The sequence below is a fragment of the Linepithema humile genome, chromosome 5 (genome assembly GCF_040581485.1).
Source record: "Linepithema humile isolate Giens D197 chromosome 5, Lhum_UNIL_v1.0, whole genome shotgun sequence".
NCBI classification, from domain to species: domain Eukaryota; kingdom Metazoa; phylum Arthropoda; class Insecta; order Hymenoptera; family Formicidae; genus Linepithema; species Linepithema humile.
The window spans coordinates 19,279,800-19,295,909 of record NC_090132.1 but is presented as its reverse complement, the minus strand read 5'-3'; the positions used below and the strand labels follow the sequence as shown (position 1 = coordinate 19,295,909).

Below are 16,110 nucleotides of genomic sequence, written 5' to 3'. Positions count from 1 at the left end.
ACTTATAACTGTGCTAGTTACACTTTGTGCATTCAAAATAAATTAAATAAATTAAATATTGGTAAACGAAAAAAGTACAATGCAATTATAAAAAAATATCTCTTATTTTAAGAAATTTTATATCGTTGCGTATTTGAGCTGAATCAATTATATGTATTATTATATGTATCTCTATTATATGTATTATTCCCATCGGAAGCAAATACCGCGTATTTGCGACTAATGTGCGACCTTTCATCTCAAGCCGCGTTCAAATCTATTTACATACTAGGACGCATTATTTACATACATTATTAATATTACCTGTTCGAATCGCATCGCATTAAAAACGAGCGAACTTTCAGATTAATTAAGATATTTGATTGTAATTAGCTGTTTCCTGATTCTGAAGATCTCCGGTCAATAATATGCGCGTCGGTATGAAGTTGTCTCCATGAACATTGAATTACACAAATACAGAGGGTAGAGTGTAAAGTGCGAAGAACTAGATAATAAATCTGATTGGCTAAACCATTTTTGAACACATTTAGTGGCTGCCATGCGACATTCCCTCCTAGTATTTGTTTTTTCCATGCATACACACAATGCGCGCGAAAATGTCATAAGTAATGCGAGTGCCGAAAGTGATATGATAAACAATCGTCATATTTTATTCGATTGTTTGTTCGTTCAAAATGCATTGTGCGTATAACAAGCATCGAGAATATAGCAGGTTGTCATTTGCATCACGTTAAATCAGTGCTCGGCATCGTTAATCGAAACGTTAATCAGCGATTTTCGGCAGATCCGTATCTGGCAGAGTGAACATTTGGAGCAATGAAGCAGTCAACGAGAAAATGACGATATTGATCATGTCGGTGATGCATCGGTTGGTGAGTGAATCCATTTTTATATCCGCATGATTGAATGTTTATTTCTTTCTTTCGCAATGATTCGACATAATTACGCCATAGCGATCATATTCCAGTATTCGCTTCATACCATCGTTCAATTTAGATCGAATATTGTTAATTGTATCTTCTTACTTTATTTTTACGTTAACGTGTTTTATGTTTGTTATCGTTTGGTTGGTGCTAATTTTGCAATACATAAATTTTTGAGAAGATAATCATGATTTTTTAACTAGAAAATTTCGATAATTAAACTTAAAATTAAATCTTTAAGCAAGTAAAACCGATTAAATGTTAAATAAATAATACCATTTATTAATCATTTATATTAAATAATGTTCAATAAAATTCCAAATTCTGGATTTAACAATTTCTAACATATGTGATAAGGCAATGTCCAAATGCACCAACCAATCGAATAACGACGGTGCTGAAGGAGAAAAGACCAAGCCAGTCGTTGAAAAGGCTGCACTTAACGCGGCGGATATATATCGCTCTGCAGGATGGGGTGGAAGTGAAATGTAGCCGCGCTTACCGGACCGGCTAAACGCACTATTTATTGTCCGGTCGCCAGTTTCCTTTAGAGATCCTGCGTCCATAAGGACACACATTTACCAACCAAAAGGCAGAATTGGTTCCATTCATATTAAATGTTCAGCGCAATATGTATTATTATGATCGTATGCTTTTTCAAATTTGACGTACCAATATGTTAGCATACAGAAATCATAGAATGTTATGCTAACAAAGTATGTGGCATCGCAGTAATACCAATCAATTAACTTATATTGATGTATTTTACTGCAAGCTACATGTGTAGCAAACTATATAATTATATTTAATTATCTACCCTTTTTATTTTGTGACTAATTAAGAAAAGATTTTAATTTTCTCAAAAAATGAAAGATATGATATGACAAATCTATCTTTCCCAATTGTCAATTTTATTATTTTATACGTTGATACACACTTGTTGATAAACTTTTTCAAAATTTACAAACGTACACGACTAGTGAACAACGCGTTTCTCTATGATATGACAGAAATTTTATATTACATTACACATCAAATAAATCTTATTATTCTTTGCAAAAAAAGCATAGAAAACAATATAAAAGTTTATGGAATATTTTGAATATATTCAGGACTAGAGCAAATATTATATTTTTTACAAAAAAAAAACAAATATAAAGTTCTGTATGTTATATATCCAATATATATTCTAAAGAAAGATAGATATATGGTTTGAAAATATCAGCATAAAATTAGGCATTACTGCAAGCATATGAAAAATTTTTTCTTTAAACGATATAAAATACACACAATTATTTATCTTACCTTTCGATGTGGCTCCAACAGCAATAGTGGATAGAACTTCTTGATTTTCACCATAACATTTTACAAATTGCCAATCCTCTCTCAGTTTCCTGAGTTTCTCCTATTATATAAAATAAAATAATGGTATATTTTAATAATGACTATCTCTCGAAAATTCAGTATGATAAATACAGTTTTACATACTTGTAATTCGACAGAAACTGGTTGTTTTGCTGATTCACATTCTTTTTCCAAATTAGTATAATTTTCTAAAACGTCTTTTACTTCCATCTCACGATCTTCAACTTTAGACTGAAAAATACAAGTAAATATTTATGTTTTTTTTTATCAACTATGTAAAAAATATTATAACTTACCATAATATTTTTAATCATTTCATTACGCTCGTGCTGCGGTAATTCTTGAGAAATGCTCAATCGCGTTCGCGTTTCCATAACCCATGCCATAACAGCATCCAAAGTACAGATATATTTTCTGAGTGACGCAAGTTTACATTCCACATATTCGCGGTGGTTTGAAAGATTCACGTTAGCCTATATAATTAATATAATATAATTAAACAAATGTCATTATAAGTCCAAAAATATAGCAATATCCATCGATTTTTTGAAGATTTAATAATCATGATATTAAATATTTTATTAAACAATCGATACCTTATCCATATCTGCGAGAAGCTTGTTATTCTCGTCTTCTTCTCTAGAAACGTTATGTTGATTTACTAAGTTTTGCAAAGCCTTTTTCCACGATAACAGTTCTTCTTCTCTCGCCTACAATATTTCATGAATTATTTCATTAGTTATAGCTATTTACAATTAAATAGCAGCAATAAATAAATAACGTGACTTGTTATTTATTCTTAAAAAATTTAGCGTATGTACATGAGAAACAATAAGTTATATCAAAGATACTTCAAACATTAACCAACATCACCTACAAAATAAGACAAAAGGCTAACATATAGGTGAGCTTTACTAGGAAGCTATTTGAAAGTGAGAGTTCAATGCTATTTATGTTCTGGCACGGTTTGGCATGTACAGTCATGAAATGTAGAGATATTATTAGGACAAGTTTCGGTTTATTTGATTATGCTGCACCAGGCTGTAGCATGGAAACCGAATCTCACAGAGAATAATTTCGTTACTTATCCAAGTCGCATCTAAGCAGAGCGCTAAGCAGTGTTTTTCAATAATATATAATAATAATATTATAATAATATATAATAATAATAATAATAATAATATTGTAGTGTTATCATACAACATAAGTGATTTTATTTTGAAAGAAAGTAAAGTATCAAATCAAGTATCATGTGATTTTATTCAATAGTGATCTGAGCACAGTGAATGTAATAATGTATAATAATATCTCTCTGTTTCGAAATTGAAAATATAATATATTTAAAAAATAAAAATAGAGACATAATAAAAATTTTTACTGCGACAAATTATTCTGGCACAAGTGTTAATTGAGAACAACAAAGAAAAATATTTCAAAAATATATTAGCTTACCTTAATCAACGATAATCGGATAAATAATGAGGTTTCGTCAGAAGGATTTGCAGCAGATATTAACAAAGTATTCACTTGTTCTACAATGTTGTATGCCGTTTCCAAAATCCTACCGTCATTGTTCACTTTTTTCTCCATAGCAAAGTTCCTTAAACAATACACGTAAACAAAACATATTTTAACATATTTAAAACAATATTTTAGACATATGTCAAACTATTATCTTAGTCGAAATTATAATTCCTATTATTGTTTTACACAAAAATACGATTTACAAGAGAAACTTGAAAGATGTTCGTTTATTCTGTGGTTATTCTGAGTTGACTGACTTCACTACAGCAGCACAGGCAAATCACAACTGAAATAGCTCAATGCTGGGTCGAGCTTTCCTCGCAATGCTACATGTGCTTGTCTGCATTAGCATGTCATAACTTCATAACTCATCGCTTTAAATCGTAAGCAATGGTTATTACTTGTGATTATTAAACAATCTACATTTATTTAAAACATTTGAGTGACAAAAACGGATTCAAACATCCATAATTTTCTTTTCAAAATATTAAAGATTGCACATTTTACTTACTTTTCTTTTCGCGCATTTATTTCGGCTACTAAATTTTGCCAGCGGTGCTTGATGTTATCAATCATATTTTGCAATTCCTCTACATCTTCAGTCGTAGCCTTGTTAGATATGTCTGCACTCGCTGCATTAATATTATTTAATGTTCTCTGCATTCTAGAGACTTCTTGTTCTAATTCGAAAGTTTTTGTCTTATTCGCTTTAGAGTGGCTAAAGACATTGCACTTTGTTAGAGCTTCTTCCATTTTAGTTAACCATTCCAAAAATGTTCGACATGTGTTATGAAGTTCTCTCCACTTTTCGTAACATTTAATCCAACGATTATGTCTTTCCACATAATTCTGATTCACGTTTGTCCATTCGTCTAACAACTTTCCGCTTAAATATTTTATTTGATCGGCTTGCTCTTTTTTAGCTTGCCGCGTGACATTCTCACAAACGTAATATACTTCGTCAACGCTTGGTCTCAAAATATTCAAAGCATTGCTAATTTTCTTTAAACATTCTTCTTGATTTGTAAACAGCTCGTAATCTTTACCATTCAATGGTATAGAATTCAAGGATCGCAATACAGTCGATGTTGCTTCTCTCAACTTGCTAATGCGTGTAATAAATTCTTGCGGATTAACACCACCAATATCCTAAAAAAATATTTATAAGAGTTAAACCTTTTAATATAGATTTAGAATTTTATCAAATAATAATTAATTTACAATAGCATTTTATTATTACAACAATATTCAAACGTACCAATTCCACTTTCTTGTCGGTTACGTGTTTGTCTTTGTCTTTGCTACCACTGAATCTCTTAAACTGTGAGCTAACTTTTTGCCAGTTACTATTAATATTGTAACGTACAGATTCTGAATAACCAACATTTAATTTTCTCAATTCTACAGCTAGCTCATTCAATTTATGTATTTGCACTTGTTTTGCATCAAATTCTTCAGTAAATGATTCTAATTGACCCTCATAATTATTAGCCTGTTCAAGCTTCAGTGGTACATCTCTAAACCAGTCTTCGAATTCTGCGATTATATTATTGTACTGTTGCAAAGTTTCTTCTGCTTTCTGTGCCTGTTTCCTGCGCGTTTCGATCTCTGTCATAACTTGATGCCACTTGCTTCTCAATTTATCCTGATGTTCATTTTTCATTTTTTCTGCCCGTGCAGGGTCAGTCATGTGTATCGTCATAACTAAACCATCTCCTTTGCTTATTAAAGCTGCTGCATCTGGAGCAAGAGTACTAATCTCACTTTTGAGTATCTGTAATATAAAAAGGAATGTAAATTACAACCAATAAAATACTTCTGTTTATAAGCTCTAATTTAGATAAATATATATTATACAAACCTCAAGTCGCTTGGTAGGATCTTTCTCATTAGAGATGCCACTAATACTCATTAACATAACATCCATTCTGCACAACATCATTTGTGCTAATTGCTCAAATTCCAAAATATTTTTCTCTAACACTGTTCGAGATGTACCTATCGAACCTTTATATAGCGCTTTCTCACCAAAAGCTTTGGTTTCTGTCTTCTGCTGCGCAAATGGCCGGGATTTTTCGACTTGTATCTGTAAAAAAAATAAATTGTCGAGTAAGTCATAGTATCAAAAATTTATTTCATTAAAGCAGCTTAGAATAAATAACGGGCTGGTGGACATCAAAGACACAAGGCATGAATAGACGGCGCATGTTACCTTGTCCAAGAGGTGCTCAACTTGTTCTCCTAAATTAATATCTTCTCCATCTGAACTGGAACTACCAACATCAATTTCTGTATCATCCGAAAATATCAACACATCATCTGTTTCCTTATCACTGCCATAAAAGCTTTCACAATCTTCCAGTGTATCGTCTTTTGATAGATTCCTCATGTATTTCGACTTCTTATGTGACTTTTCTTCTTCGCTACGACTTGTATTAGCAATATTTTCACAAGTTTTAGAACGTTCAATGTTTTTTTCAGATATTATTTCCTTCTGATTCTTTCTATTTTTTGGCGTTGTTCCTGAACTTTGTGATTTAGCGCGATCTACATGATCACTAGTTTTCACATCAGATTTTTCAATTTCTTCCCTATCATCTAATATAAGATACTCTGCCACACTCTCTGTATCCTTCCACGTGGCAGCTGTTCTTGATGATTTGTTTAATTTATCTTGTTTTTCATCTATCTTACTACATTCAGCATTTGAAAATTCTGTAACTTCTGTCTTTTTTAATGGCCCACTGCTGGAAAGTGTTGGACTTTTCTTTGTATCGTTAATATTTTCCTGATCATTGTCTAAATCTAATTTCAATATGAATTTTTTAACATTTTTTGTAGAAGATTCTACTGGAGTCTTCTTTAAGATTGGTACAAGTTCTTTTCTCTTATTGACAATCTGTTCTGCAGTGCCAATGGAAGGAGACATTTTTCCTTTGCCTTCCTTGTCTTCTGTATCAGTATCTATAGACTCAGCTTCTGTTTCAGTATCTTCAACAATTTCTACCCTTTCGACTACTTGCGGCACCAATCCAACAGTGACATTAGCGCTTGGTAAAATGACATGATTTTCGGGAGAGGCTACCGATTTTACAATTTCCATTTCTTTCACTTCGACAACTCGGAACGGATTTTGTTGCGCACAAGCTGTATTGAACGTTTCTGTTGCTGTCAAAGTATTACTAGATACTTGAGAGAATAATTTACTGTTCTTAGCCAGAAAGAATTCTTCCTCATCGGCCATATGCACATCTGTATCGGAACATGGTGAAGGCAAATCATCGTCAATTGGAACCACTTGTGGTTGAGAAGTTTGAACAACATCGGGCACAGAACTCATGTCTAACTTTCGCCTAACAGTTCTACTAACATCCACAATTCTAACTTTTACTTTTTCCGACTTAGCAGACTTTCTGCTTCGGTGAGGCACATCGATCGGCGAGCTTTCAGGAGTGTTAATGACAGTACATTGATTATCATCAAAGGCAGGATTAAGATATCCTATGCCGTAAATCGCTTCATTTTCATCTATTAATTTCTTTTCTTTTTTGTTAGGATGTGCTGAAGTTTGTTCCAGCTGCCTAGATAACTTGTTGCGTCCATAATTGTCTCTCCCCTTAGAAGCTTCTGTTTTACTTTTTATTAACAAATTATCTGTGATTTTGTGGATCCATTCCTGTGAAAATATGATAGGTGACAGAAACTTCATCAACAATTGACAGTTAATTGAAAGAGCATGTTAATAGTGGAACAATATTAAGCATGGTCTAATGGAAGTGACAATGCGGTTCATTGTGCATATAAAGCTGAATTTTTCATGTGTATCCATCACCAATACAAGAATCTTCGCACTATGGCTCAATTAACGTCTTCTAACTCTGCAGCCTGCTGTCTAAGTTCTCCATTTAAAAAAAATTTTATACAAGGGGAGAGACAATACCATAGAACAACTTGTCAATAAAATACGAGCCTTTCCATCCACCAGAATGTTTACTTATTTTGCGCCAGTAATTACACTATTTACAAAAATAGAGCCACCTCTTGGACAAAATCGAGATTTATATATATTTTATACTATTAAGGAATTTCCATACTTAAATTACGAAAGTAATATGGAAAGTAATATAAGTTATATATACATATATATATATATATATATATATATATATATATATATATATATATTATTTTCATCTATCTATACCCAAGAATTTTTTAATAACAAAAAGTACAATAATATTAACTATAATTAAAACATGATCAATATATACAGAAAAAGAATAACATTCATCGAAATGTATATAGCTCCATTTAAATCCTGCTGCAAAAAAAGAACGGGATGACATCTTTAATATTAAAAATTTTTATATTCGATGGAAATTGATGTCCAAAAACAGTCAGTGTTTTTTGGAATAACAAAATTTTATATATATTAATAAAAAAGTTTTACATGATGGAGATATACGTAATGGTACTAAGAAGCACAAGCATTACATATATACCGATTGTTAAAGTGTAAAGCAAGGAATAAGCCATGAGTGAATAAGCAATGAATGATAAAATTCACTTTAGATAAAAGATAACAGGTAAACAAATTATAATTTTGTGTCGAAACAAAAATTAGCTACATACCTGTATTCTGTTAGAGATGTCTTCCCATTTTTCACATATTTCAGCTACTTTGGGATAAAACGTATAACGTTGAAGCTGATTAACTTTAGGTTTTGCTTCTATCATTTCACTTTGCACAGCCTAAGCAAGAAAACATTAAAAACATCATGAAATAATATTATGAAGATGTTTTATCAAAATTAGTTACTTTACACATTGCAAGACGCAATGGATATGTAATTTATTTCTTCTTGTATCTTAATATTATATATAAATATTTCGATACCTTGCACTGTTCAAAATGGTGTTCTGTTAGTTGATCAATTGGAACTGCATCTAATTTATTTAACTTCTCTTCAACTTGTAGAAGCCATGCGTTTATTTCGTCGACATTAGGTTCATCCTTTTACAAAACAAAAAAATATGTATATTAAAATGTATATTTCAAAAAATATTACGTAAAAAATATTTACCTCTGAACCTTTACAAAGTCGCAATCTTTTTTCTGTATTAATTAATCTCGAAATTACATCCGACATTTTTTCCTTCAGTTGCTCAAGATACATAGGATCGCACAGTTTTGAAAATTCATCTTGCGATCTAAATAATTTATCTCTTATAACATTGAGACGTGGGATTACTTCGGTCAGGGTTTCCTGCGAATAGTGACACAATCATAAACTTCGTTATTTATTGATATAAAAAGACCTTATAATTTAATCCAATAAAAATGAGACAAATATTTAATTATTCGCATTTACATCTGAAATAAAAAATGAAATTAGGTTTTATACTTACTCGTACATATATCGCATTTACTGGCAGATCAGGCATACTTTTTTGCGTATCTAGTTCTTTATTTATGCTTTCAACCGACATATTAATATATGTTAGATTTTTATGCATATCACGTGACAAATCTAATGCCGATTCTAGTATGGATTTGGATTCTGTTATATGAAGACCAAGCTGTAACAAATTAAAGCATTATCTAGTTTGTTCTTCTAATACACTTCTTTTTCGAATTAACAAACTTATCTACCTTATTATATAACTCCTTCAACATATCAATCCGCTTTGAAAATTTGTCCGGCTCGGAAACGGCTTTATCCTCAACTAATTTTCTCCCAGTTACGATTATACATTCAATTTCACTTTTAATCTCACTTAAAGTCTGGTAGAAGCGCTATTAAATAACACATTATTAATGCGTACATCAATTTCTTAGATAACGCAGTGTACAAATAAATAGATAATTAATATTACCAAGCAATGTTTTAATTGACCCTCGATGGCTTCGGGATCTTCTGATGACAACTCCAGCAAACAAGTTGCTTCCTCTATTCCGCTGAGTTCTCGTAAAGCTCTCGATAATCTAGGTTCTATATTGGTCGAACAACGAAAGCGTTGAAACTTCCTTTGAACTTTAGCATATTTCTGTTCAATCAGGGACATTTGTTCTTGCAGTCGCAGTGCTGCTTCCTGTTTGCCAGAAGCTTTGTACGACTCAATTTGCGATGCCATTTCCTCAAGCGTAGCATGTTGTTGTTCCAACTCTTCCATTAATTTCTGTGATCATAATATATAATTGTTACATATAAAATAAATTACTTCCATCGCTCTATTAGTTGCATTTCGTGTTATGCATTAGTGTGCATTTTACATTCTTTTTTGTGATTAGTAAAATTTATAGAAAAGATGCGGATCTTAATAATTATATATAAATTTTGAACATGCTATTCTTGTATTCATCATGCTATTTCTGAAATTATTACTTATATATACAAAAAAATTTTTTTAAGTCTATATTTTACGAGTACTTATTTTTCCTGTAGAAGATTATTTCAAACTATTTGATAAAGTAATACATTATTTATTAAAATAAAACTACTGCACGTTTTAATACGTGATTGATATTCCGCGAGAATTTCTATTATACACTGATAAATATTTCTCATAATCTTGCGCGACTTACCTATATAACGGACAAACAACTAAAAATGGCAGAAAGTATAATAACTATTGCTTTCATATAATTGATAGTTATCGACAAGTCTTTTAAGTGACAGAATGCATTTATAAGCAATAAAATCATAATTGATATTATGCCTTAATGCATCGCAGATGCATTAGATTTAATTGCCTTAATGAGTATATGAGATTTATAAAAATAACACATAATATATGATGTATAAGTATCATCAACAGACCTGGTAATCATGAGGTAAATCATCAGCAGTGAGGTCGCAATCAAGACGTGCAGTTAGTACAGAGTCTATTTGTGTTAACGAATATTGAAGGGCAAGAATGCGCCCTTCCGATTGCTGAGCTTGCTTCACTGATCCTTCCAACAGCTTGGCCCGTTGCCCTGCCTACTCAAAACATATAACTCTATCTTTCTATCTTTAAGTAAGTGCAATTGCTGATCATTACAATTTGTTTTTTTCACAGTCCAATGGAGATAATATACAATTCTATATACAACAATATAATATTTAATGATTTTGTTGTAATAGAAAATTTCTGATTAAAACTTATTTATAATTTTATTATATCTATTTTCGTAATATCGTTCATAATCGTCTTGAGCAGTTCATAATAATGCCACATGCAGTTATAAGCAATTAATTAATTATTCTTAACAATTCATGCTTATATATTTAATACTTAAAACTATTGTTACACACAATTCGATAAATAATATATAAGCTTCTTAGAATGTCTCTTAGTATAAATCATACACTTCATTAGTGACAAACATAATTATGCATGCATACCTGTTTGTTTAAGTTTTCCCACCGATTTGTCAATCCTTCCACATCTTTTTCAATGGAATGAGTCATAATATTGCTATCAATAAGTTGTTTACCAATTTCTTGAATTTTCTCAAGTCTAGATTCTGGATGATTCCGTATGTAGTTTTCTAAATCCTTAAATGCAATATATATAAAATGCCTTCGAGTATTACATACACAGAGAATAAGAATGTTACAAAAGTTTATAGAGAGAAATTTAATTTTTGTTTAGAAAGTATTTAAAATAGATATTAATTTACCTTTTTAAATACTAAATAATTTTTTAAAGTTTAGTGAATGTTATTAATTAAATAATTCAATTAATAACACACACGTACACAACCATATTACCAAACAATTTTTTTTATATAAAACTAAATGAATTACTTACATCAAGCTCTTCTGAAATTTCTTCCGCATCTGCAGCAGCTTTAGGTGATTTTTTTAATCGCTTATCCAACTTATCTAACCAATCGCTTTCCTGTGCAACCAAAGCACGAAATTCTCCGTATTCATGACTAGCATTTTGTAAGTGCCTGTAGCGTTCATATATACGATCTGTAACGTCGGTCCATCGTGCATTCAAGAAAGTAAAGCGTCTACCAAGCTCTTGCACAGATGATCCTTCTGAACTCAACAATTTATCATTTCCCATTTCGTTGAGATTTCTAAACTCTTCCACTCGTTTGTCAACTTTGTCTTTTAGCGCTTGATATCGACCGCGAACTTGGAAAAGTTCTACTGAAGATGTTATTCTTGATTCTATTGGTATTTCCTTCTCTAAACTCGATAACCACTTTGTAAAATCTTCTATACCATTTGTAATCTAATGAAAACAGAATCGTGTTATATAACAAAGAAACATTTAAATATTTTGTAATAAAAATTATATATACTCACATCATCATTTTTCTTTAAAGTGCCCTCATATTTATCGCTTAAATTTTTAGCCTCATCAACAATAGCTGTCCATTTATATGTTACAACCTCTAATTTGCTGTTTAATAGACTTGCAAAGTTGGGTTCAGATTTTTCAAGAATACCATTTGCCGACATCTGAAATGCTTCTATCTGCGGTTTTATTTTATCTATATCCTGATAAAATGTACGAATTTGTTCTAATTTTTGTTCCGTTTCTTCAATGTTATCCATAATATCGTCTTTAAATAAATCTTCTAGGAACAACGACGATTTTTTTAACCAAGACTCAAGTGTAGAAAGCTCGGTATTAAACGCTTGCAAAATTGCGATATCTAAAAGATATACATTGCAAATGAATTTATTATAATCATCATCAATAAAACACAATAGTTAAATAACGTAAACATTTGAGTAAAGAACTTATTTTGCATATTACGTATGTCTTTTTTTCACCTTTAGCAAGAATCTGTTGTTTCTCTTCCAAGATAACAGGAATATCACACCATTTGGTATTCAAATCTTGTAGTTCGTCTTTAAGTCGTTGTGCTGAAGAATCATCATTTATTTTTTCCATTAGATCTTGTCCAGTAGAGTTAACATATTTGAAAGTTTCTTCCTGTTCCTTTAACGAACTTTGTATATCTTGAAATCTTCTTATTTGCTCTTCTATAGTTTTTTCGTCAGACATAATTACATGCTCTGATAATAGAACACCTTCCACGTTATTAATAAACGATGTCAGATTAGCGACTGCTTCGATATATTTTTTAGGTGGTGTTCTATCAATAGCATTACTTATTTCAGCCAATCGCTCCGACAACCTGAAAGTATTGCATTCTATTAAATGACAACAAATGTATAAAGTGCATATTTTTGAAGTAAAACTTACATTGTATACAACTTGTCCCAATTAGCAGAGAACGCTTTTACATCTGTATCCTCGTTACTGCTTTCTGTAACTGCAACTTGGTTTTCTGTCAATTCCTTAGCTTTATCAAGCATCTTTCTTATGCGGTCGTCATGAGACTTCATTGATTTAATTTTAACCTATATATAAATCAAATTTTTGAAGGTTGAAATTGATATATATATATATATCAACAAAATTGAAAATTAAATTATATTACAAAACAATATTTTATTTTACCCTGAATGGTTCTATTTGGTTGTTTCCCTTATTTGCATCAAACCACTTAGTGTAACTTTCCAGCATCAGATTTAGACTAGCTAGTTCAGTCCGGAATTTCTTTATTTCTTCCAAATAATCTATTCGCTTCTTTATTTCCTGGAGACGATTATTTGTCGCCATCCAACAATTTTGTATATCCTTAATTTTGGATTCTTCTTCTTCGGCAGATTCATTCGCATTTTGTAACTCATCGATAAGTTGTTTGCCAATTTCGAGAACTTTGTCATATTCACTTTTATGCGACTCTACGTCTACAAGAGTATCTTCGTAAACAACTTTTTTCTCTTCCACACTTAATTCGTCAAATACTCCCTCCGAACGACCAATTTCTAAATCGATATAATCTAGCCATTTATACAAATGTAGTAATGCTGATTCAAATTCATGCTTGATGATACTATCGACACGTCGTTTCTTTGAATCGCTATGCGGTGTTGACTGAAAAGAAAAGCATTTCATGAAAACCAAATATAAAAGATATTGAAAAAATAACAGTATACATACTGTTGCAGTAATTTCTTCCTTATATGCTATGCTTGTTACTGTTTCGGACATCCATTCATTTCCTTTAATAGTTTTCGTGTTCTCCTCGGACTTTAAGTCAAATTCAAATCCAGAATTTGTTATCTAATATAATATAAAAAATGTTTTTTAAAAAAATTATCAAGGAACAAAACATGTTTTTTTACAAAATGCAACATTCTACGATTTTAAATTACCCTTTGAGTTTGAACTTCCATGATTTGTCCAACAGCTTCCCATCGATCTTGCAAGTTCTCGATCTTCTCTAAAATATTCGCGTATTCCGAAGACGCGCTATTGCCATCTAAATCCTGAGTTGATTCTTGTAAAGAAGTTAATTTCTTCTGATTTAAATCCATTTCCGCTTTAAGAATCTGCAGTTTCTTTACTCTGTCTAGTACTTCGCCAAATTCAGATGCCGGATTGGCTTCCATTTGCTTCAATGTAATTTCCGTTTCGTTCAACCAGGCTACTAATCTCTTGTAATCGTCAATAATACTTTGCCAAAGCGTAGACAGGGATTCCAATCGTTGGCGTCGCTCTTCTTTCCACTGGCAGATGTGACTCCAACGTTCACCGAGAGCGGATAATTGATCTTCCATTTGTGCATAAACTGCTTCGGAATTTTCTTCGTCCACGACCACTACCATGTTTCTCATACCATCGACTATATCTTGTTGTGCCTGAATATCTTGTTCCAATTCGTTGAGATGTTTCATTTGCTCTTCGAAGGTTGACGGATTTAATTCAATTGCTGCCATGAGAGAAATTCGGTCTTCCGTTTTCGTTAACCACTGTCGCAGAATATCTAACTGAGCCTGTTGCATTTGCATTAAGACCTAAATATAAACATAGAATCGATATTATAGATTCATACAATGTAGCTAAATATCATTTATAAAAAATTACTAAAAATTTTTATATACACAATATATATTATTTTCATCGCCAAAATGTATAAAATACATATTAACCTCGTGAATTCTGGTTTGTCTTTCCATGGCGCGCATTCGTAGTCCTTCCCATCGAGAATTCAGTAAAGACATTTGCACGCGTACCTCATGCTCTTCATCTTTATGCAATCCGCCTTCAGCTAACAATCTCGCACCTTCTTCTAGAACAGCCCCCACTCCATCTTGATGACCGGATAGTTCCATCAAGAAGGTTTCATGCTCATGGAATTGTTGTTTCAATATGTCTAGAGTCGAGCCTGGCTCGGGGGCATGATTCAATTTATCCTCGGCCTCCAAAAGCCACGTTAAAACATCTTCAAGCGCAACCTGATAACCGCCAAGCTCGACGGAAACATTAGTAGCTAAACTCATTGGTCGCGAAGCTGGCATTCCAAAATTACTGAACGACAAAGTATTCTGTAAATTAAGTTTCTTTTTATATACGACTGGTATAATAATATAGCATAATTATTGCTCATTCGCTAAATTAAGAGTTATATACTTCAGTTCCTGGAGTTGTAACTGGGCTAACCGGAGTACTGTCGCTTGCAATTGAAAGATCTAGCTCACCAATATCATCTCCGGAATGTGGTAACGATTGGAAAAGACACATAACATACATCATTATAGATTTCTTATCCGGTACTGAAGTATTGACATCTGCAATTAAATATGTCAATAAATTAATTCCAAAATACTGCGCAATTAGACAGAATTTTTTACATATTCTTATTCTAAACATGCAAAAAATTATCGTTAATACCGTACGTAACGTGACATAGCTTGCTTTAAATTAAATTACCTTCGGGATCCAAAAGACGTTCGATGCCAAGATGTTCCTGTGCGAATCGAAAAGCATGATCCAATCTGGCATTCGGATGTTTGCGCGCAATATTATTAAAGTCAAACAAGTGAGGTTTCCATCTATGTAAAATCGAATTAAACGCTAATCCATCTGACCAGGATGTTGTGAAATTTTTAATGTCAACACCAGGGTAATTCTAAAAAAAAAGCGATACAAATAAACTAACTGTCTATATCTCTTTCTATTTTTCGATAATTCGCAGTATTACCTGTGAATTTTGACGACACCAAGCAAGAAGTGTCTTTTCTAAATTTGTTTGTTGTAATTCTGTCATCAAATCTTTCAAATGATAGTGTACCTGTTGATATAACGTATTAATAAAAAAGTTGATAATGAATTACGTACGACAAATTATTGATACAAAACAAAATGCTTTTGTCTTAAAGCTCTTTTAAAATTTTTTTTTTAATAAAAAGATATTTCATAAATATTGCCGGCCTGT

The 16,110-nt window shown here is 31.8% G+C and overlaps 1 protein-coding gene and 1 long non-coding RNA gene across 16 annotated transcripts in view; one reads left to right on the top strand and one right to left on the bottom strand.

Moving 5' to 3' along the window:
• Window positions 1-16,110, bottom strand: part of Dys (Dystrophin) — a 419,847-nt gene that overhangs the window by 384,545 nt on the left and 19,192 nt on the right. For 13 of the 15 annotated variants that reach the window (XM_067355317.1, XM_067355318.1, XM_067355328.1 and 10 more), the window contains 28 exons: window positions 15,877-15,966; window positions 15,606-15,804; window positions 15,306-15,463; window positions 14,825-15,220; window positions 14,048-14,689; window positions 13,833-13,955; window positions 13,287-13,766; window positions 13,029-13,186; window positions 12,593-12,960; window positions 12,119-12,471; window positions 11,610-12,044; window positions 11,201-11,353; window positions 10,634-10,795; window positions 9,690-9,992; window positions 9,466-9,609; window positions 9,222-9,392; window positions 8,897-9,079; window positions 8,710-8,826; window positions 8,445-8,564; window positions 6,025-7,488; window positions 5,674-5,898; window positions 5,071-5,586; window positions 4,324-4,961; window positions 3,741-3,888; window positions 2,885-2,998; window positions 2,585-2,761; window positions 2,412-2,519; window positions 2,229-2,328 (listed from right to left, as the gene is read on the bottom strand). In XM_067355317.1, the coding sequence (XP_067211418.1) occupies window positions 2,229-2,328; window positions 2,412-2,519; window positions 2,585-2,761; window positions 2,885-2,998; window positions 3,741-3,888; window positions 4,324-4,961; window positions 5,071-5,586; window positions 5,674-5,898; window positions 6,025-7,488; window positions 8,445-8,564; window positions 8,710-8,826; window positions 8,897-9,079; window positions 9,222-9,392; window positions 9,466-9,609; window positions 9,690-9,992; window positions 10,634-10,795; window positions 11,201-11,353; window positions 11,610-12,044; window positions 12,119-12,471; window positions 12,593-12,960; window positions 13,029-13,186; window positions 13,287-13,766; window positions 13,833-13,955; window positions 14,048-14,689; window positions 14,825-15,220; window positions 15,306-15,463; window positions 15,606-15,804; window positions 15,877-15,966 (8,245 nt within the window). The remainder of the gene's footprint in view (window positions 1-2,228; window positions 2,329-2,411; window positions 2,520-2,584; window positions 2,762-2,884; window positions 2,999-3,740; window positions 3,889-4,323; window positions 4,962-5,070; window positions 5,587-5,673; window positions 5,899-6,024; window positions 7,489-8,444; window positions 8,565-8,709; window positions 8,827-8,896; window positions 9,080-9,221; window positions 9,393-9,465; window positions 9,610-9,689; window positions 9,993-10,633; window positions 10,796-11,200; window positions 11,354-11,609; window positions 12,045-12,118; window positions 12,472-12,592; window positions 12,961-13,028; window positions 13,187-13,286; window positions 13,767-13,832; window positions 13,956-14,047; window positions 14,690-14,824; window positions 15,221-15,305; window positions 15,464-15,605; window positions 15,805-15,876; window positions 15,967-16,110) is intronic. The other 2 variants (XM_067355330.1, XM_067355332.1) reach the window with 2 other exon arrangements.
• Window positions 491-16,110, top strand: part of LOC136999974 (uncharacterized) — a 42,120-nt gene continuing 26,500 nt past the window's right edge. The window contains exon 1 of the long non-coding RNA XR_010890297.1: window positions 491-872. This is a non-coding gene — a long non-coding RNA (uncharacterized lncRNA). The remainder of the gene's footprint in view (window positions 873-16,110) is intronic.